The sequence below is a fragment of the Papilio polytes genome, unplaced genomic scaffold, assembly GCF_000836215.1.
Source record: "Papilio polytes unplaced genomic scaffold, Ppol_1.0 DF824135.1, whole genome shotgun sequence".
Taxonomy (NCBI): domain Eukaryota; kingdom Metazoa; phylum Arthropoda; class Insecta; order Lepidoptera; family Papilionidae; genus Papilio; species Papilio polytes.
In genome coordinates, this window is record NW_013525069.1 from 2,677,650 (window position 1) to 2,701,630 (window position 23,981).

Sequence of the window (23,981 nt, forward strand, 5' to 3'; positions counted from 1 at the left end):
ATTGGAAATTTGTTTACTTCGTATGTATAGATGAATGTATGTTATGAACTATACGTTGTACTTTCTTATTAATAACCTAAATCACCCTGTTGATAATAAATTTTACGCCCTACAAATTTATTCATTAGAGCACTGGTATTTTTAATATCCAGCCCTTGAACAATGTTTTACGTCGGAATTTGTCTAGTAAGCGAAATTAATTAAAAGTTACCGTCATTAGCGTAGTTTGATCGAGTCGAGTTCGCTTCGTGTGCGCTTTAATTTTCCTAACGCCCCATTTATCTTCGCCGTTGCCGCTCCCACTCAGATATAACTATTGACGTGTCTACATTAAATCCAAGTTAAAACGTCAAATCTTAAATAGAGTATTAAAGTTTTTATTAAGGTAATTTATTCTATTCTTAGTAATAATATAGACCTCATATAGTCTTTTGTATCAAGGTTATAAATTATATAAACGACAAAAAACTTTGTTCTAGGAGATGTGTATGTTGTTGGTTTTTTTTTAAATAAATTACGCAAAGCTCTCGATTTATTAATAGGTCACTCAATGAGCTCTTTACAAATGTGACTTCCAATTATCGATTAAAGTATCTTATTTTTTGTTACAGAAAACAACCAAAGACGTTCGCGTTCGACCACTGTTTCTACTCCCTCGATTCGGCGCTGCCCAACTTCGCGTCGCAGAAGACGGTGTTTGAATGTCTCGGCCGGGACATCCTAGACAATGCATTCGACGGTTACAACGCCTGTATATTTGCATACGGACAGACAGGTAAGGTTAATTAAACATAGCATATATAGTTATAGTTTTTTGTTAGATTGGTGCGAGGGATCCGAAACACGTGGTTTTTATTACTTTTGAAATAAATACCAATTTGTTATTCAATTCATGTATGTTAACTTAGTTTTACATAAATATATCCTCTACCCTATAAGATATGCCAACAGCTATATTTTAAGTGCTTTGCCACTATTCATATTTCTTTTCGACGTTCGCATTCAACGAAAATAGAAAAGAGTCAAGGCCGCAGCGACTATAACAATCTAACCCTTTGTTTCCACCTCTTGACTAGCAGGGGGCGAAAATATACAGCTATTCTGTTGTTTCTTTAGTTGTTTTTTTCGTTAGTTTTTATTAGAAAGCAAGTTTTTTTTTTTTTGTTGACATAGCATATTTTACTTATCTTTTAATAACTTATAACAATTAACTTACTTTTTTAGTTAATTCCTATATTTGTTTAATTATCCTTCAGCAATCAAATGGCCTCAAGATATCTAGCGTCCTGTCTTTCATAATACTTCGTCATGTAGCCTAGAGGCGTTTCTGTCAGGAAATTGCTTCGCAAATTGAATGCTTTGAGTCTACGCCATTTTGACGTTGTTGCAGCTGACGGCGTACGTAGTGGTTTATTTTACAGCCACTGCAAGTCGCAATATGCGGTTGTAATAATCTTAATATTTACTTATTTGTATATGTCACTTGCAAATCGCTAACCCCGCATCTTTGTGAAATGGCAAAGTCTTGGCAAATTGCTACGTATGAAATGTTCACATTCCTTTGCAAAGATAAAATATGTTTTAAACATATTTGTTAAGAGTAAAAAAAATACAATAACACATAATTTCTATTAAGTATAACATATTACTTTACATGTGAAATGGTGTACATTTACACAGATGTACCGTAATGTAAAGAAATAATCTGCAAATAATTGCAACACTCGGATGCCTCTGTTTAATCGCACATCAAAGTAAACGATTCGAGAAGATGAGGAGATTACGGATTGTGAAATATTATGGATAATTAGTTGCACAATTTCATGTTCCAATTAGAACATTGTTACCGTTATTCGTCAAAGTATTTTATTCTTGTATCTGAATTTGAAAAGTGCATCGATTGTATTGAACTGCGAATATTACCAAATAGTTGGTTAACTGTAAATCTAACCAAATAGAACTGATTGAACATACTTTGTTGGTTGTATCACAATGAGTTCAACTTTGCGTGTAACTTTTCCTTCTGTAAACTAGTTTTGTTGCAACTTTAAACATATTTGAGTTTCCTTATTGATATTAAACGATTTATTGAAGCACTCTTTTTCGATGCAAACTTAACAAGTTTGTGGATTATAAACTACGTTATATTTGATTAATGGGTCAACACTTTTTCATTTTAAAATCTGATTATTAGGTAACATAAAATAATGTCTGTGAATTAACTTTTTTGTTGAATTTTTCCACCTCTGGCATATTTACCTTTGATATAAAATTTCACAACCTCATTTAATATTCATAAAGTCAAGGTTTCCATAAAGCACGCACTTGGGCTGTAAATTTAAATCCTGCAGTATTAGTATTCAGCTAGGGAGCGTTGTTTATAATAAACTAGCGTTTCAACTTGCGGCAGCACAGATTTATACGCGGTGGCCGCCCACTAGCTACGAGAAATTTTAATCTTGTTTATCGTCCACGTCCGGTGGGGGCATTTTTCTTTTCTTTCTCGTCACAAACAAGAGTAAGATTACCTGTTTTAATTGTCTTTTCGGCCACAATTTTTGTTCATCTAATTATTTTTTTCAGCGACTCTCGGAGGCACATTTTTAATGTAATTTTTCACTGTTTTTTTTGTGGTTCACTACTTTAGGATTATAAAGTTTTAAAATGTAATTTTCTATTGTCAAGTAAATTAAAAATGTTCTCGATATATTCTTTGTTCTGTTAAAATCCGGCTTTCTCCTACGTTTCAGCGCACAATATGTTACGCATTTCAGTTTAAATAGCTGGTCTTATTACCGACAACGAAGTGTTTATTCAGCGAATTTCGTGAAATTCTCGTTCTGCCTTATATTTCTCCGCTGTACCAAAGGTTTACTTGGTTAATATTGTACATTAAGTTTCCTTAATATTTTCTCTTATTTGATGCTGACTTTATATTATTGACGCACGAAGCTGTAGTGCACTTTAAATAAGCCTATTCAGATTTAAAATACTATTTTTTATTTAAAAACGCCCTCTTGCTTACTTATTTCCTTCATCCAAATTAAGGTTGTGGGAATAGCAACATAATTTAACATTTAAATTATTTTATAGTTATATAATAATTAATCAAATAATCTTGAAGAAAAACTTTATTTAACGTCAAACATTAAACATATTCTGAAAGTAGCAAGTCAAATCAAGTGTCTCTCAGCCATGAAAACATTGGAGGCTCTCGACAAATGAGAGTCGAGCGCACAGGGGCGCAGCGCTCGCCGCACGGAAAATACCGAGTGATTTAATAACGGCTCGTCTGGTTCGTTCCATTCGTTCGATCCATTCATTCACTACGAGCTAAAACCTTTTGTGACGTTGCGACATTTTGAATACTGCTTGATTGGTACTTTTTGTTTATATGCGCATAAAACTCGCCTGAAAACAATAGCTTTTGCTATCCTCAAAATTTGAATAATACACAATTACATCTTCAAAAAATTATAAAAGTTGTATTTAAATGTACGTAATGATTATGATAGGAACTTTATCTTTTAATCACATCGTACACGTGGAGTTCTCTCAAAAAGCAGTTATGAATAAAGAATGCGGGCATTATACTTCGTAGCCTTTTCATTAAAATTCCATGTGCTTTCAGAAAGTTACCGTACATGTTTAATACGTACATACTGCGTTGTATGAAGAGTATGTTTATTATTATATCGATTAAAGTTTATAGCTCTAGATAAAGCCACAATTATTCAGGTCTTTATAGTTCGATTCTATCAGGGTAATCATTTTCAGTATTAAAAATGTTAAAGGTAAATTGAAAATGTATTGTTAACGCTCTTTGTGTTTGTACTATCACAAATCGGTGTATATTTTCGTTTATGTAGAAATATCCTAAGGCGTCCTAAATCAAGAGGGTGTTCGGCCAAAGCCTAGAGCTTAACTTGGCCTTAATGAAATGCAATTTAAGAGGAAAACGGCGTCATTAACAGGGCTCGCACCCGGGACAAGTTATAACTTACTACCGCTAGGGAATTAACGATGGCGACTGTTGGCAATGTGGTTCGAAAATTACGGATTCCGTGGTACGCAAATGATGTAATATTGAATAAAACACCCATCAAATATTCATAACGCTGTATCCGATTATTGTTAACATTCAGCGAAACGATAAAGATGAAATTGAGAGGTCGTAGAATCCGGAGCGCCAGACAATAAAATTTAAAGACAGTTTAAATCTTTAATGGCAATTTTAAAAGCATCCTAAAGAATCCTATAGGGTTGTGAAAATCTTGGCAAAGTATAGTGATTTTATTATTTAACCTGAATAAAATTTCTGTGTTGTTTTGGTTTAGTTGTGGCGTCCTTTTAAGGATCTTGCTGTTGGGTTTAAAAGCAAGTGCAGCGTCTACTTGCCACGAAGTGCTCGCTTAGCTAGAATTTAGGTGTAATGTGCATGTCACGAGGGAATTGCATAAACCGACGCAATTGTGTCAAGAACCCTCTTTTGAGAAATGTAATTACGGCTTCTACTTCCTTAGAGACCGTGTTTGTGGAAACGTACCATTCAGATAACGAGATGGGTTTACAAGGTAATTACTCTCATATACTCACCGTTTATTTTCAAGTTACATGCACATGTTCTTTTTATTACATCCCTCTCATTAATGAACTTATCACGCATCTGACATGACCTGAAAGACATGCAACTTTTTTTTTGTGAACGTACCAATAGAACCAGAGTTCATATTCTGATATAGTAAATTGGAATGTCAGTTGTAAAAGACAGTTTTAATTTAACAGCAGTGTAGGAAATTGTTATTTTGTAACGTCGCGGCCGTAACATTTGTTGTTACGCGTTCGGTGAGGCAATTAAACTCGTGTCAAGCGCGGGACGCGCGTGTGTTTTACGTGACCTAGCACTACACTATTACAATCGGTTTTCTCTACAATTTAAATTGGCTTTTTCATTGTAATTATCTTTATTGATGTTGGTTATTTAATTATCATAACTTTCGTTTAATCGGTTACACATTTACATACTCTTTTGTAGAGTGTGCAATTGATTAGAATAACAGTTGTTAACAAAAATGTTTCACATAAGCTAAACTTCAATAAACAACATGAAAATAAAACATCTAAGCTGTCAACAAGTAATTGTGTCGTAGATTAGCAAATAATGTGGCAGCTACTGATAAAGCAAGTCTAATTGTTGTAGAACAAAGCTTTGAATGAATTACTCTGGCGTTAAACTACGTGCACCTTTGTGACAACTTCTCGTTGCCTGTCGCTTCGTCTGAGAGCAATATCGTGTCCCGCGCCCACATTCTCTTATCACATTGTACTTGTCTGCACTGCAGTATTCAGCACTTCGGAGTTATTGAGTGTTATTTTATTAATATTTAATCTTGTTTGTTTACTTGAATAAAGGTGACACATGTGTGTGTTGTTGAATTTTCCCCTTCGGTTCATTTAAAACAATTCTTTACATTTTGTTTAATCTCGATCAATTTAAAACGTCTAGACGCAAGTAGTGTCCTCATAAATGTGGCGTCTCGTTTGGTAGCTAAGAACATTCCGGGGGAAACTTGTTAAGGGAGTTTGCATGTCTTTCAGTTTTGACGATAACTTTTAAGGCTTGCGCTTGCATAATTAAAGGCTCGAGACGCATTGGCATTTCAATAGCGTACTTCACTTCCTGCGGAATATTATGTGCCGTCATTTTCTAAAATAATAATATACTCAGCTCTTAACAACGTTCAAAGACAGCCATACCGGTATTACTTTATTACCGTGTAAAACTATTTGCAAAGGAAATTTTTTTTCAGGAGTTCACGTCAAGAAATGATCATACCCTAGTACTTATAAATCATGTATACTCGATGTTTAGTGTTAAAGAACAATGTTTAAACGATTTTTATTTTATGATTCGATTTTTATTGCAGACCGTGAACAATTTCGTTTTAATTGAATGAATAAAAGCTGTATTTAGTAAAATGAAACGTTAGGTCCGCTGAGCACACTTTGTCCCGTATCCTGTGTTTGTAGTAAGCCAATAACTGTCTGTTAGCGCGACAATATTGCGAATCTTAGGGTTGTCAACTTAATAGAATGTATGAAGTATAATTTTAATTAAGATCGAGCAAGATTGGCGTTGGAGATGTTAATGACAGTCTCAAACATTATACGGATTTTCTATTTCATAAGACAAGAAACAAAACTTATCGACTGGTTTGAGTTTTATTCATTTACGATACGCATTTAGCAATTGTCTTTTACTGTATCGAATTTTTAATTATAAGATAGTAGACAACCCTTAGTGCAGTGTTAATAGAGCTCTTTGTGTCCGTCCGAACATTCATTTTACGCAACTACGCAACGCAACGCGCGTTACACACGAAAACATGATTGTGAGTTTTAATAATGAAAATTCTTTTAATCCTCGTTGCAATTTTAAAATTATGAAAAGCAATTATCTCTAGGTAGAGTAAAATCATATGGGGATAATATTCATTTTTAAGTATGATTACACATACGTAAATTTAGATTTTTTCACAAAGATTTTAAGGATAATTACTATTCAAAGTGAAACAGCGAGGTTCTTTTACTATAAATCCAGATATTCCACTGAAATAATATTTAGTTATCTACATTTCTATTACGTGTTTTTAGTTTAATGCCGTTAATCCTTAACAGTATTAAAGTTATTTTACCAAGACAAAGTAAGTATCTAAGTTTGCCAAAATTTTATAGTAATAGACGCAATTCAAAAATGTTTTAAATGTTTTTATGCTTATTTTTCAAGCATCAAATAGCGTATGAAAGATCGATGTAGCTTGTGTATAAGGTTTAAAGTGTTTACATTACGAGGCTGTATCCCCGCGTCTGGGCCGCTGCCATGCATAATGTGCCCACTTGCAGTTATTAGTTCCGGGTTCAGACCCATCATTTTACACATTTGTTTTTTTTTATTAACCTACTTTGGAATTTTCCCAAACATGTGTTAAGTTTGTAACGAAGCAAAAACATGAAAGATTTTAGCAATAACGTGTTTTACTTTTATTTATAACCAATTCGACAGTTCATGTCTGATGTCTTAATCCACTTTATTACATGGGCGTAAATTAAGACGAGTTTCATAATATTACTCCGAATTAGTTTTATAATAAAACTTCGTATTGCAGTTATAGTGTTAGTATAATACGAAGTTTTCTAGAATGGATTAAACTCTAGTTTCATTAAACGAGTTTTCCAACTTTCCGTACCTTTGTTTGTTATAAGGAAACAATTGTAGGAACATCTGCAGGATTTCACAGGAAATGTTTCAGGGATCTACGAATTTACATGAAATTGCGAGACACCCCGCTAGAAGGTTGACAGCTACGTTTTTGCGATTACATTTTTTTCGCCCTCAGCTACGTGATGAAGCAATTCAGACTTGTACTGGAAGATTCTGAAACGAGGAAATTGTTTTACGTGCGCTACGTAAGGCCTTTTCAGTGTGAAAGTGCTTTGTGAAAAGCTCTTAGCATTTTAGGATGAAACTTTCTTAAGACGGCGTGTTACGGAAAATATAATGACAGGGTTTTAATATTAAAGGTAGCGTGACAAAAATATACATTTTATTTAGGGCCTGTCCCACCAATTTGTAAATTGTCTGATAACAATCCAACGAGTAAAATATGTGATGGAATTATCAGATTTTGTTTCCTTATCTGACAGTGACGTCATTTTTTAACTCAGCTTCCAGCTTCTATCAGCCAGTGATGGGACAGGCCCTATGGGTGGTAAATTTTGAATTAGTTTACCGTTACCATGTTCATTACTTTATGTCGGCTTTGAAACTTTTTAATAGTATATAAACAAGCTTATTTAACTTTTCGTCTTCTTATTTCATATACTCCTTCTGAGGCTATTCGTTCAATACCACTAGCGTTCTGTAAGCCAATTTAAAGTTTGTTCGGTTGCAAGTTTTCCTGAACATTCGTCTTTTGATGCACAGCGGTTTGTAAAACTATTTCAAAGATCGAAAGCTATCAGCTCTTCCATGCAACGGCTACAGAAAACTTTTGAGATACTTTTAGCGAATAAACTGTTCCAGTTTACAATTTTTGGATATTATTATGACATAGATTAAAAATAATCCTATTTAGTTTAGTTATAAATCATTTTATGTTTTTTATTCTGTAGCCATACAAGTTATCAAGCGATCTTTGTTCGTAGTAGAATTACAAGAAAAACTTTTAGTGTAGATTACGGACTGGAACGATTCAATAGTAGAGTCGCTGTGTGACCTCTAGGGCTTTGCCCCAAGGAACACGAATTACAAACGACATTAGGTAAACGCGCACAGTTTGCTGACCGCATTTGACCCGTGAACTCTAACATTGTTTACTCTGGCCCTTGTTTAGCAACAGACAAATTGTCTCGTCTGACGGAGTATTCCTTTGTTTATGTAAATTTACAACACAAAGGGGTTGTTTGTGTTATACAAAACATGTACGTGTTTGCACAGATTATGTAATTTGAATTTAAATCGACATATAAAAATACTCGTACTAAAGTGTTGCAGGACTTTTTTATGTCAAAAATTTAGTCATTTACACTGAATAATAGATTTCATGAGAGTAAACTGCCAATAGGTATGTAAATATTTTCTTGTTGTTAAGATTCATCGTCTTCGTAGACTTTACCAGATCTACGTCGTAGAGCTTCTTGCTACGCTGTAGGAGTATTGTAATTGAATAATTCAATTTATACGTTAAAATTAGCAAACGCAAAAAACAATTGTAAAAAATGTTAATTACTTTATCAATGTTACCTATAGTAAGATGGAAATGGTTTGATTAAAAAAAAAGCTTTGAACGAGTCACGTCTTTAAAATATATTTTTGTATGTGTCGCGCTTCGTGGAAACGGGAACAAAAGAGTTTAAAGCAGGTACGGCGTCCGGGTGACCTAAAATCGCAGGTGCCAGCTTTGTGTCAGCCGCGCTGGGGAACAAGTCTAGAGAGCCGATCTTATGTAAAATCTTCACTATTTTTATCTTCATAAAGTAAATAATTTATTTTTTCATTAAATTTTTTGACATATTTTCATCACTATTTGCACAAGTATTTTTCATTGATTATTCGTTAATAATATTTTACCATAACAAAGCTGTTTAAGTACAGTGTTAACCATTTTTGGTTATAACATTAGCTATTATCGTGTGATGTGATTGTTTAAATAAAATATTTTTGTATACGTCTCAAAGTTATTTCATTTATTACTTGGACCAACGTATAGTATGGGAGGGTGAGTGTTTGCATTCGTTAATTGTCCCCGATGCAGCACTCTTTATATACCGGAGATGATCGTTAAATGATTCCCAATTACGAGCCGCCACCCTCAGCTCCCGCATCGCACTGACCGTGTCTCCTAATTAAATATTGCAGCAAAATGTCGACACTGCAGTGCTAATCAAATGTTAATAGTAATACGCAGTTTAAAGATATGTCCTCTACGTTACGCAATGGTTAACTAATGACAGGTTGAGTGCTTTGCATCGTTGATCTCGAGTATAGCTATGGTTAGGGTGTCCGCCGGAAATGTCACGGCTCTTAGGTTTGATGCAGTTGACGCAAAACACGTATGTTATAATTCTCTTGTTTTTGACCGTGAGTGCTTCGTTAGTTTATATCAACAAGGCATTTTAAACGCTGCATATTTCAAGTCGAAGTCTTTGATTCTCACTGAAATAGATTGAGGATAAAGTTTGGGTTTTGTTTGTATTTTCTCTTTGATGTGTTCTCTAGTTTAATGGAAAGAATATACGTTAATACATATTGAACAGATGTACGTTTTGCATAATAGAAATGTCTAAATATAGAGGATATCAAGCGTGTAATGGCAACAAAGCCCAGCTTAACTGTGTCTCTGGTTAAAACTTACATAATGCAATACGATTAATATATTCTGTTTGAAACTATGTTGCAGTGTTGTGTATTAAAGAGAATAGTCTAGGATACAGCTTAACTTTGTCGGTAGATGTAAGCGCATAGTAGGCAGTTGGCTGCGAGCCAGGGAGCGGGATCATCCCTCACACGGGACCGAAGTCACGCCCTAACTTTCATTCTCCAAGCCCTGCATAAGATCCTATTTTATTTTATCTCTGCCAATCTGGAGTAACACTTTGGCTACGAGCGCCGCTGCTTCAATTGTATTAAAACTTTAAAAGGTCAATGCATTTTGCTCCAATTCGTTTAACGCCAGCACGAATCTCTGCAGCTTTCTAGTTAAAGCGATTTTAACTTCTAGTAGCCGCGAGCAGAACAGTTGTTTAAGTGAGGTCATAATGATGTGATTTGATAGGACGGTTCTCTATTCCCATTTTCTTAATGGCTCTTCCGACATCTTATACATTATATTACTTTCACTACACATGATATTAGCAATTCGAACAAGGTTGGCACATGTAATGGAGGAATAGAAATAGAGAAATAATTTTAAAATAAATCTAAGTTGTATTGCCGCAAACAATTTATATCGGGGAAATTTATGTTGAAGGTACTAAAGTTGGCGTTATCGTAAAATCGTCTCGAAGAATAATGGTGGTTGCTCCTTGAATGCATACGTGTGCCTAGTTATGCTCCTAATTTATGATGGAGATAACGCACCCACGCATACCAGATCTCTGGTGTATTTTTGTATTTTAATTTGTATTGCTGGAATATCAATACGTTACAAACATGTTAATTAACTTTGAGAAATCAGTTAGCTTAGTGTAAATGTGAGTTTCGTCATCCGACGATACGATAGACCGCCAGGTGGTGGTGACAGGACAACCGTGCGGTTTTCGCGGAACTTTCTGCCCCGCGCACCCGCGTCGTGGAACGGTCTATCCTAGTCGGTGGCGGTTTCAAACCAATACGACTTAGTCCTTCAAGAAGCGAGCCTATCGTTTCCTCAAAGGCCGGCAACGCATTTGTAGTTTCTCTGGTGTTGCGGATGTCCATAGGCATCGTTGACTACCTCGGTGTTCTCGCCGCTCGTTTGCCGTCTTTTATTATAAAAAAATGTTATGCTTAAAGGTTAGATAAATCTTTAAACGTAGTAAATCAGTTAGTTTATTATCGCTGCATTCTCTTAAATTTGATTGTGATGTAAAAGTGAAGTCATAAATGTTACTTTATTCAGAAATAGATCACAGTTGTAAAAAGCCGTCCTTTTATTCCTTTGTGACGAGATCGACTTACAAAAGAACGATCTTTTGTGTTTTCTATCGAATCAAAGAGCGTATTCTTCAAGAGAAATTGTTCAACATTTACACAATTATAGTCTAGATTTTATATTTTGTGCTATCAATTTATATCTCTTTTTATAAATTATGTTTTCCAGTTTCTATTTACTCGGGTTATAAGGATACCTATTCATACATTTTAGTTTGTATTTACCTAATGTTTGTCTTTATTATGTTCAATGTACCGAATTAATTAGCTAACTTTAAAGGTCAACGCTTCGTGTGCGAACTCATTACAAATTGTTGCATCACACGATCAAGTTTCTAAAAGCTCTGCTATCGGTCTAGTACATTCTCTAGGAGCAATCGCTTATACGCTCAATTAGGTATTATGTAATAAAGGTTTTTTTAAAGCAATCAAAGAATGTTTTGTCAGTGAATGTACATGAAAATGTTTTTATACTTTCAGTCTTCAAGTTAAAATGTTTGAGACCTTTGTCACAAATAAATTGTGTTTATTTTACACAAATAAATGTAAACAACACAAAGTAAATGTTGATATTAAATTTGATATTTCCATTACAAAGGATAGTAAGAAAGAGTAACGGAAGATACAACTTTGAGTAGGTATTGTCGTGATCAGATTTATACCGGAGTTTGCAACGCGACATGAAATATACGAGTTTACACAATGTCGCAGAAAAACTTATGCGAATGCAATCACAATGTTGCTTTTATGTTTTTGTGATGGGAACAAATGAACAGTTTCATTTTTCATACATATTATTATGTTATAATACTGGTATAGTTTAGTTATTTATATCGGAACGCATTATTAATGAAAATTATTTAAAGGTATAAATATACCCATGATAAATATTATGTACTACTAGTTGTCGCGCGAAACTCGGTCCGCGAGGAATTAAAAAAAAATGATTAGTATCCTAAGTATTCTACCAGATTACGTTCTATATCTATGGCAAATGTAAATTTCATCTGTTCTGGAAATACTTAGTAATAAACAAACATCCATCCATTTAATTTTTGCATTTATAATATTAGTAAAATTACTTTAGTTAAACATGAAGGACTAGATAAACGTATTAAACTATTAGGTATCTATAACTAAAGAAAGGTAAGCCTTCAAAAGCTTTCGTAAGCTGGACTGAAATAGAATTGGTATACGCGAGTGCTTGCAGGATTGCGCTTAATTCCCTTACTCTGTGAAACATGTACACGTAATCAATTGCTTCAATCGTTAAGGAGAATAATATTTCTTCTTTTTCATTTATAGAGTACCTTAGTGTCAAATATTACTCTTACGTATTAGTGCTTTTATGTCAAACTAGCTTTCGCCCGCAACTCCGTCCGCGCGGTATAAAAAAAAGCAAGTAGCCTATGTGTTCTTCCAGACTATCCTCTACATCAATGCCAAATTCGATCGAGAACCCTTCAGCCGATTAGGCTACAAACTCCTAACAAACATATATACTTTCGCATTTATAATAGAAGTAAGAAGTAAGATTAGAAAAATATGACACAAACAGAAATTAATACATTCATCTAAGAAATAACGTAACTTCGCGATTAAAGGTTTTCAAATGTCTACAAAGTTGTACGTAAAATAACATGTTGTTTGTTTTAGTTGGTTTGAAGTGCGCGCTCGACAGCGGGACGTTAATTAAAATTTTGCACATTACGACTCAACTGCGCTGCGACAATTTGAGACAATTATCGAAGTCGACTCGACTTTAACATTAGCCATTTTACCTTAAAATAATATGTAGACTTTTAAATAACTTTACAAAGTAAAAACTTTTTTGGTATAATGTTCTATTATTTCAATCATGTCTCTAGAAGTGTCTAATAAAGATTGTACATTCTAATAAAATGAAATAAGATTTTTATGCTGCTCTTAAAGTAAATTCATGTTTTTAATTTACTATTATATGCTTTTTAATATTTAATAGCATTTCACTAATTAAAAAAACTTAAAACTGTTTAATTATTGTGATTAATCACATCAATATTTTAATGATAACATTATTAAGACGACGAAAGAAACTCTTTTTGACGTCGTAACTTTTGTTTCAAACTTCGACTCCGTCTTTTGTTATCAGATTACGTAAAGCTGGTTAACAACATGCTAAACAACTCTTCCTATAAAATCAATTACAGACACTTGATTAATATTGAGTCTTACAAACTTTGAAACTTCGAAAATTCGTTAATCTTTAGCCTGGAACCGAATTTAAGTCTGGTAGTTGTTGCTAAGGCGTTAAATTGTGTTGCTAAAGTCAAGTATTTTTGCAGGCTCAGGCAAATCGTACACGATGATGGGCGCGCCGGGCGCCGACGAGGGCGGCATCATCCCGCGCCTTTGCGACGCACTCTTCGAGAGGATAGCCAGACAACAGTCACCGCCCGCACTCACATATAAGGTAAACGACTATTTCTAATGTAGTGTGCATACTCCATACCCACAGCACATTAGTTTTAAAATAAATTTCTGTTTTCTCTAGGTGCTTATGTTAAAACTTTCAATATGTAGGCAAGCATTTTTAATAAACAAGCTTTGTGAACAGAGGTAAACAAGACTTAACTAAAAATAAAACACAAATTCTTATTTCTGTCCATCGTAATGGACAAAGAAAAATCCCTCCCCTCAGATTAGAGGACAGCGCGTACGTCCCCTGTCACCTGTCACCGTGAACGCTCAGCCATCGCCCGTGGGAGTTCGGAAGGATGACGTCCTAAATATAGCAACTGTCAACGTCTTTTTCTTTTTTTATGACAAGTGATTATGGCTCAAACATACTTTTGGTTGGTGACAAGTTATACTAATTATCTTGTCACAAACAAGTTATTTTGTAGTTTTCAAGCCCTTCCAAACCCATCTTTCACAAGTTTTTAGTGTTTTCAATAAAAGTACTACATATTTGTAGTTGAATTTTAACTTATTGTTTTGAAACATCGTAACTAAAATTATAAAATTTATGATTTGTACTAGAATTATGTTTTTCATTATCATATTTTCAGCGTCATGTAAAATGTATATTATGCTGCGTGTTTTATGGCATATTATTTTACCTTATTTTCTACCTTTAGCGCTGTAACGGAATTCAGGGCTCGGAATAAATCTTCCGAGGGATTCCATTCAGGCGTATTTTAGCACCGATCCTTCTACATGGAAATTTTCTCGTGGAATGTAATTATACTAATGGTCACGTTGTACTGTTGGGAATCATTTTCAAAGAAACGATAAATGAAGTAGTCTCTTTCTGGGTATCCTCTCTGTCCATTAATGGCTGCTTTTGTCATCTATTTACTCATCTTTATAAAACAGGTGTGGATATTTTTGTTACAGGTGGAGGTGTCGTATATGGAGATCTACAACGAGCGTGTACACGACCTACTGGACCCGGAGACGACACGTCGCTCGCTGCGCGTGCGCGAACATGCTGTTCTCGGACCATATGTAGATGGTCTCTCACAGCTTGCCGTCACCTCATTTCAGGTTTGTTGTGACTTTGACACTGGCAGATTACTCTGTTTTAAATATGTAAGAAAACACCAAACCTTCTAAAGAACCTTAAAAGAAGTGTAGTAAATCATATAATTGTTTTTGTGGCTGATGTTTGGCAATGTTTAATAAAAAATACATTGCAAAGGTAAAGATGGCTTCAACCTAGTGCAATAGAAAATTCAAATTGAGCGTTCATGGCTCTTAGTTGCTAATCCACTTCAAAGTGGTAATTAGTGGGATCTCGAAAAACTGATAAATAAAAACCTCTTCTGCTTTATGAAGGTTCACTTTGAATTAAATACTAGAAACGTAGGGAAAACGGTTTAATTAAGTTGCACAAAGTATTTTAAAGTAGTCGGCTTTATTTTCTTAACCTTAATTTAATTGAATTGTAATAGACGGCCTTAGAAAAAGTTATTTTATTGCGGAAATTATGACAAAAGCGTTTATGAAATAGAAATCTTTTTAATTTGTTTTTTACATTTTTATATAAAGTGATTCTAGTAAGTTGAATTAGTAATAATAGTATTATGGCAAATTAATTTAACAAAGTACATTTCGTACAACTTCATTACATTTTATGATTACGTAGCAAAAACTTCGGAAACAAAGACAAATGTAGGGCGACGACGCAGCATTCTCGGAAGGTACGGTTGTATTTCAAAGGAAAGCATTTTACTTTGTTCCCAGGGATTGTTTAAGTAATTATTGCAAACTTAATTATTCGGGAAGAGAAAAATTGCACTGGCGTTGATTAAATCGTTGTTCGCCGGCAGATTGGTCGTTTCGACAGCTTCATTACAAAGTTACACGATTAACAGTCCTCATTATTTCTGTCGATCCTGACCCAAGCATCCACTCAAACCATTGCCTTCGAAAATAACATTTTCCAACGATTCTGTAAGCTGCCCGTACTACGGCTATTTGTAATTCTGGCTTTAATTATGCTTTTACTCCTGTTAAAGTTTGTTATCTTTGCGTTTTAACTGGTAAACTTGACTTTACTGTTTCAAATTAAATGTTATTCAATCTCTACTGAAAGTTGAAGGAATTTTCAACTGATTTTATATGTTTGAAGCGTTATTTTAGGTTTTATTTTAAAAATGGAATTCTGATTTGGTATTCCAATTTGTACAATATTTTTATAGTTTTTGTGAACATATGAAGTATTTTTAGATACGAATTCACGCCAGCAGTGAACAAATCGATTCAGAGAACCCTCTTTATTGGATTGGAGTCTTCATGAATAATTCCATTTGTGAGATGGGAATCCCTAATTTGACTGTCTTTGAATATTGTCCGATAATGAAATTTAAGGACGCCGTTCTATTTTTCAGTGTCGCTTTCAATTTTGTATAAAAACATTCCTATTTTATGTTTATTTTACTAACGGATAATTTAAATATTTGATTACTTTCATATTTTAATGTCTGAATTTTATTAAACACTTTCTGTTATCTAATAATTGGTTTTTAAACTTCGATTTTATTGATTACAGTTGACTTGTAAGGATTACTGAAAAAAAAACCCTATAACATTACTCAGTTTCCATTGACTACGTGTAGTAGTGTGGTCTGTGTGAATTAGCTTGTCGCATAATGAGGAATCGATCGCATCAATATTGCAAATGGAATCGAGTCACGATAGCGATCGTCATGGACCTAACATACATGCATTTACTTATACAATACTCACAACCTATGTAATATACCTTATTGCAATTTGCATATTTTATTGTAAAAGTCATATGAATATATTATAAACATATGTTAATAACAGTATTTTCTTTCTAGTAGAGTATGTCGAAAATCTCTAAAACAAAATAATATTGCAAAAATTCTGAGATGTTTTATAAACAAGTTTTAGAACATTTTTCTTTAAAATTCATTCAACAAAGCTCTCCTGTACTTAAAATAAAAAAGAAAGTAGAGTTCTTTTAGTTTGTGTACATATTTCATTCGAAAAGGCGAACAAAGTTTTTAAAATACACTATTTCCGAGAGTCGTTTGTGGTTGAAAATAATTTATGTATTAAAATACATATTACTGCTACAGTCTATTAAAAAATTAGGAAACAGTAATATTTCCGGCTAATCTAGCTCTTATGACTTTGTTATTGGCTTTTAGGGTTCATAAATCTTTCTGCGTGTGATGGATTGGCCGCCATGATACGTTGACGGGTGTCACTGTCCCACGCAATCTAATCGTAACAAAAGCATTCGATTTTTTATTATCGTCAGCTTTTATTACCTTCGGACAGTCGTAACGTAGAAAATCAGTTTTGTTTATAAGACAGAGTGGGTAGTTCCATCAAATTCTTCTTTTAGATATCCTTTAACAATTTCTTAGTTAAAATCAAATGTTTTCCATGTAGATACTTATATAAGTTTTTAATTAAATTTATTAGAATTCGAATGACTATTAGAAGTTGAATTTCCGCTTATTTAATAGCAGCTTTTCACTTTTTTTTTCGTTGATTGTGTCGGATTATCAAAAGAAAATCGTGATTTTCATATATCTTCTATCTAAATTGAAACCAGTTGATACGGATATTAATCGTTGAGAGCTGTCGAATTATATTTTAAGTTATGGAATCTCGTATTAAATATTATTTTATTTGGATGAATGAGTTTGCAATGTAGTGTAACAATGGTAAAATGCACGGATAATACAAGATTTTGGTGTGAATGTTATTGAAGTGCTGCTAAGTATAAGAATATAGTACTAGCTTTTGCCCGCGACTCCGTCCACAATTAAAAAAAAAACAAAAAAGAGTAGCCTATGTGTTCTTCCAGACTATCCTCTACATCTATACCAAATTTTATCGAGATCCGTTTAGCCTACAAACTCTAACAAACATCCATCCATCCATCCATCTAAACTTTCGCATTTATAATATTAGTAAGATATAGGATCATACCCCTCCTCGTAGTAGAGACCTATCATATTTAAATCTCATAAATGTAAGAATTAAGGGATAAAGTAAACGAGGACTTATCAAAGTGGCATAACATTTATATTTACCATTGCCAAAACAAATCTACAAATTATTCCACCGCGATGAATGAATAATTTGGGTCTGTCTGTCTTAACGTGAGCCACGCTCTCTGCTTATAAATATTAAACTAGACCATTGTTAGAGTTAGTATTCATAAATATTTAAGTGAGGTAATCTAAATTGATAGTGCGAAAATAGTCTGTAATGTAACTACATAAGTATAAAAAATAATTGAGGAAAATGCACAGCTAAAATAATTTAAACATAATATTTTCTTTGTTAGATAATGAGGGATAAGAAGGTTCAAAATGTGTTATAATACATGTCTATATACAATGAAAACCTTCAATTATATGTTTGTAGTATGTGTCTACCCTTATCCCTAAATTTCCATTTCTTCCACTCCGGGTCCCTCGAAGAATACTATAGAATTTATTCTACTGTAAATTGAGAAAAATATTGTAATAAAATGTACAATTGATAAAAGATGAATGTGGGAATGGTTGTATGAATGTAAATGTTCTGTATAAATAAGTTGAAGCACTCAATCATACGCTCTGATGTACGCCGCTGGCCGAGCTATCGATACTGAATGAGAAATTATGCTGATTTATTTGCGGTTCGAACCCGAGGATTTCATTTGTTTTAAGAAATACGTGTTTAGTTTTTTGTAGTAGGTACCACAGTCTATAGTCTTAAGATCAACTAATAAGTGTAAAGATCTGTACTATTTAAAACTAGCTGTTCCCATGCGACTTCATTCGCATAAAATTATACAAATTTCATTTTATTGTTCACATTTGTCAAATTATCAATTGCAAATGTCAAAATGACATAACATGATGTCAAACCATGGCAACCTTGCTTCCTTAATGTTGGCAACAACTTATGGTCTCTTTCTCACATTAGGGTTTTTATCCAAAATATTTACCCCTAAGTTTAACGGCGTGAAAATATATATCCTAAAGCGTGACGTAAATGTAGGGCTTTTTATTAAAAAAAGAGTTTATTCGAAAATAAGCTATGATTGCTGACATCTTAGGCAACAAAGAAGTGTGTTTACGCTTTATTATATTAGTATAGATGTAAAAATAAATTTAGTTCAGTGTTAGTGTAATTACTATAAATATTGTAGCTGAGACGATGGAGATAAACTGTTCAGATTATACAAATTGATTTTCTAGTGAATTGTTAAATGTATTCAGAATCAGGCCATGAAAGCAATCAGCGCTCCTGATTGAAGCTTTGCAAACAGCGATTCCGTTAGTTTAGTAAAGTTTGAGTGCGCATTGCCTCAACATGAATCAACGAAGTAGAGGTAATGCTAGTTTCACACAAGGCAGAGAGGCAGTGCAGTTAGATAGTGCAGTATTGCTATGTTTTGATAGTAAGTATACGTTAAGCAATAGCAATGCTGCATTATCTACTGCTCTGCCTTACTTCTATCCCTTCGTGTGATACTAGCATTAAGTCAGTCGTTCTCAGTCGAAGCAATGTAATTTAATTTCGGTTTTAGTTGGTGTTGCCCTGTCACAGAATTTGTCCGTCGACCCGTTGCCGCTGCGGTCGGTTTCACTTTGTTGCGGCCCCTGAAAGTAATAAACTTTACTTTTACAAACGGCTGTACAAATTCCTTTTTAGGTTTTGTTGCTGTTGAAATATTTGCACGTTATTTGTTTATGAACAATTTTGTACTCTAACGGTTGCTTAAATTAAATATAACGTCAAGTTATGCGACTTTTTACAAAAACGACTTTAAGACCGTGGTTCGAAATCAATATGTTACATATTCTACACAAAAAGAATTCAATTTATGAAAAGAGGCTAAGAAAACAATTAGTCTAACGTTATTACTTCTGCAAAGAAAACTGAAAGGACTAATATGAAATTTCCATTTGCGAAACGAATTACTTTATCTATTATTATTTACCTCGAATCCATCATCTGCTGGTGACGTAACATACAGTTCGGTTTCTAATTATTAACTTGTATTAGATTGCCTTTATTTATGTTGCGCTACTTTATTTTGACAGGCTTCAGTATTGTGTGTAATTTAATATATTTCACATACAGGCCCCTCAAAGCAATACTCATGTTTTGCACTTAATAATATCGAGACAATACAACCTCTATTACCGACATCTATCCGCATAACTGTACAACTATATACCTACATTAAATACTCTCGTCTAATGTGATGTCGAACAATCGATATGCTTTGTGGTTAACGTGAATGTTAAAGTACGAGTATATGTAGATATGTACTACAGATTACGTAGTTAACAATATGTATTGTAAACGAATTGAATCGAACTACTTGATGATATCCGCTAGTATTTAATGTAACAAGAGCCCTTAGATTTTAAGTGAACACAAATACAGTTAATCCTAAAATATTCGTATTCTAAGATGCATTGTTTCCAATCATATCGAGCTTGTAACAATATCCCAGTTTCCATTCTAGTAGAGTAGTTTGAAATCGTTTCCACAAGTTGGATAATCTACAAACTTGTTAAGTTTGCAGCGCAATAGAGAGCTCCGATAAATCGTTTAATATCGATAAGGAAAACAAAATGGATTTAAGTTGCAACGAAACTAGTTTACAGAAGGAAAAGTTACACGCAAAGTTGGATTCATTGTTGTCATACAAGTAGCTTACAAGATGTATTTTCAATTGAATTATTTAACGTGTTGTGTATTACAATCTTTCAGTTTCAGTTGAGTTCTAATTATCGAATAAACTTACTTGTATACTTTTTCATTTCCTTGCTTAGTTTAAAGAAGTCTACCGATGGCCTTATGTTTGTCCTAACAATTGACATGTGTAAAATCCAACAGGACATCGACAACTTGATGACGGAAGGCAACAAATCACGTACCGTCGCAGCTACCAACATGAACAGCGAGTCATCGCGGTCTCACGCCGTGTTCAGCGTAGTCCTAACGCAGACGCTGACGGACGCGGCGACCGGCGTGTCGGGCGAAAAAGTCGCCCGTCTGTCGCTCGTGGACCTGGCAGGTTCAGAGCGCGCGGTCAAGACGGGTGCAGTCGGCGACAGACTTAAAGAGGGATCTAATATTAATAAGTAAGTCACTTACAATAAAATATAGCTTTCTGTCCAGATAAGAACATTTAACTAATATTATAAATGCGAAAGATAAGATGGATAGATGAATGTTAGAGTTTGTAGCCTAAATTGTTGGACTATCTCGATGAAGTTTGGTACAGATGTAGAGCATAGTCTGGAAAAACACGTAAGCTACTTAATTTTTTTTTAAATTCTATGCGTACGAAGTCTCGGGCTAGTTAAAATGAAAATATGTTTACTAATGAACTCTATGAAAATGTAGTTTGTGAAGTAAATAACAACGTAACCGATAGCATCGTATCAAGGAGGAGTTTTAGATTCATCGTTATGTTAATTGCTACAGAAAGGTAGACTTTAATCTCTGCGCAATTCAAACTCCGGCCATTAAATCAAGGAAACGGTGAAGTGACGAAAGTTTTCCTACAAAGCACTTACCTTGAAGTGGGAAGCTTTATTAAGGATTTCCTTTCTACCTTTAGTAATCCTTCACAACTTTAAGTCACAATAATTTGTAGCTGTTGATTTTTGTTTAAATCCATTTTTTTTATTTTCGTATTTTTTTTCTTTTCGCAGATCCCTAACAACGCTCGGTTTGGTGATATCAAAGTTAGCGGACCAATCGTCGGGCAAGACCAACCGCGATAAGTTCGTACCTTACAGAGACTCCGTGCTTACCTGGCTACTCAAGGATAACCTGGGCGGCAACAGCAAGACTGTTATGGTATGTCTCTAAAAAGTCTTTTTTTGTGCTGTTACAATTTCGGTTTTTATATTGTTCATTCACGTCATAATATCTTTGTACAATATTTCTATTCGTGATTACCTATTATTGGCTGCATGATTATTAATAACAAATACTAATAGTCTTCTTTGAAAACAAAATTAATGTTTATTTTATGCCTAAGTAATGTAGAAGTTAAAAAAAGCGTCAACACGTTGTCAGTGGAGTTACAGTTTATTATGTCTTCCGTTAGGTGGCGACGGTGTCCCCCGCGGCTGATAATTACGAGGAGACATTGTCGACGCTGCGGTACGCAGACCGCGCTAAGCGTATCGTCAACCACGCCGTCGTCAACGAGGACCCTAACGCACGCATCATACGTGAGCTGCGCCAGGAAGTCGAGGCGCTTAAGGAGATGCTCAAACACGCTACGGTACACACTTCAATCATTCATTTCATTCACTCACTTTAAAAAACTTGAAGATTTTCACTGTTTGGCCAAAGAGATTCAAAAATATATAGAGGAAGCATAGTTGACACTTCATTTAAGATATTTATGAATTAAAAAATAGATGTCCCTAAGTCACATTTAAATGTTTGTTTTGTGACATTACTTAGTTTATTTTATAACAAAAGATAGTACTTATTATAATGTAAAATGTTTTATAACATGTCAATACAAAGATATGAGGTGGCACTATACGTGACAACTAACATACCTTTCATAGAAGTTACCGGTAAAAAAAATGTTGTTCACTATGTCTAGTCTATGAATTTTCTTAAATACCTGTGTTTGGCTAATGATTATGATTATTAACAGGGTTCACCTGTGGGCGAGGATGTGCATGAACAGTTGGCTCAAAGCGAACATTTGATGAAGGAAATGTCGCGCACGTGGGAGGAGAAGCTAGTCGAAACAGGTTGGCATCTCATTTCATCATTCATTCATCATCACCACCTCTCACGTCCCCACTGAGCTCGGAGCTTGCCCTGTTTTAGGATGACTACGCCTTACTCAATAGTTCCGGTGTGTTCCTTGGACATCCCGGAACCTTCGTCAATGTCACTAGAGGATGGCCACCGAGGGGTTTTAGTAGGTCAAATCCTACATAACCATGCCTTTCCCCCAGAAGGCAAGGTATCTTTTGAGGATTATCCCCAACACCAAAAAAAAGGCCTTATGAAATCTTTATCAAATCTTCAAATCGACTTATTCCAGGCTTATACAAAATGATTTATCATGAAGTATTTCATTACTAGAGGATCGTTGTCATTGTTGATGCGCTGCTTGTAAGATCATATAGAATTAGTCTGATTTGAGATTTTTTTGTATCAGGTCGTATCCAAAGCGAGCGACAACACGCGCTGGAGAAGATGGGCATCAGCGTGCAGGCGAGTGGCATCAAAGTGGAGAAGAACAAGTACTACCTCGTCAATCTCAACGCAGACCCCTCGCTCAACGAACTACTCGTATATTATTTGAAAGTGAGTTTACGTGTTAACAGCAAAAGACATTTGACTAAACTATCGCATAACTGTTTAGTTGCTTTGATTCTTATGAGATTATATGGAGGTTTCGCTACTACACTAATCGATTTTTAGTTGTGCAACTAAACAGTTGCATTGAATGGGTAACTATCGACAATCGTACAACCGTTTTGCGATAGCTTAGTTAAAGGTATACGCCCGCTCTAAATGGCTTTTAGCCAATCATAAGTTTTAATTTGAAAAACTTATCTATTTTTATTTTTTCTTTACAGTTCCATTGCTTATGTTATAACTTACCTACTTAGAACTTACTGTTTATGTCTAAATTAAGAATTTTTCAAAGAATATAGTTTTGAATGTAATGTATGGGTGTTAATGAAACGGTGGTTGTAACACGTATAATAATGTTCCCAATGTAGGACTTTGTAGTAAGAAGACGTGTTTTTTATGATGTATAAACTAATGTTTACCCACGATCCCACTTGAAGTTAAGTAATGTGGTCGAATGGTAAGCGCTTATTTTATATGTATTCATTCACCCTTATGCATGTCACCAGGAGCGCACGCTGGTGGGCGCGGACCGGTCTGCGGACATCCAGCTATCGGGGCTGGGCATCCAGCCGCAGCACTGCGAGCTGGCGCTGGAGGGCGGCGCGCTGCTCATGCTGCCCCGCGCCGGCGCTCGCTGCTTCCTCAACGGAGCCCCGGTCGCCGCCCCCGCGCGCCTCGGACACGGCGACCGCATCCTCTGGGGCAATCACCACTTCTTCAGGGTCAACTGTCCTAAAGACACAGGTATATATACAAAATTACCTGCCACTTATTAAGAGAACGCCATGCGAAAACACACATAACCACAAGAAGCAATCCCAAAAAACACTAAAGCGTTTTGTATAATATACACTATGTAGTTCATATTATAAATATGCTTTTTGCTTGTGACGATTTATCATAAAGA

The 23,981-nt window shown here is 34.7% G+C and overlaps 1 protein-coding gene across 5 annotated transcripts in view; it reads left to right on the top strand.

Moving 5' to 3' along the window:
• Positions 1–23,981, top strand: part of LOC106099273 (kinesin-like protein KIF13B) — a 90,938-nt gene that overhangs the window by 42,319 nt on the left and 24,638 nt on the right. For all 5 annotated transcript variants that reach the window (XM_013277761.1, XM_013277763.1, XM_013277762.1 and 2 more), the window contains exons 3-11: positions 612–775; positions 13,516–13,643; positions 14,570–14,719; positions 20,564–20,811; positions 21,388–21,535; positions 21,789–21,968; positions 22,356–22,455; positions 22,872–23,020; positions 23,581–23,818. In XM_013277761.1, the coding sequence (XP_013133215.1) occupies positions 612–775; positions 13,516–13,643; positions 14,570–14,719; positions 20,564–20,811; positions 21,388–21,535; positions 21,789–21,968; positions 22,356–22,455; positions 22,872–23,020; positions 23,581–23,818 (1,505 nt within the window). The remainder of the gene's footprint in view (positions 1–611; positions 776–13,515; positions 13,644–14,569; positions 14,720–20,563; positions 20,812–21,387; positions 21,536–21,788; positions 21,969–22,355; positions 22,456–22,871; positions 23,021–23,580; positions 23,819–23,981) is intronic.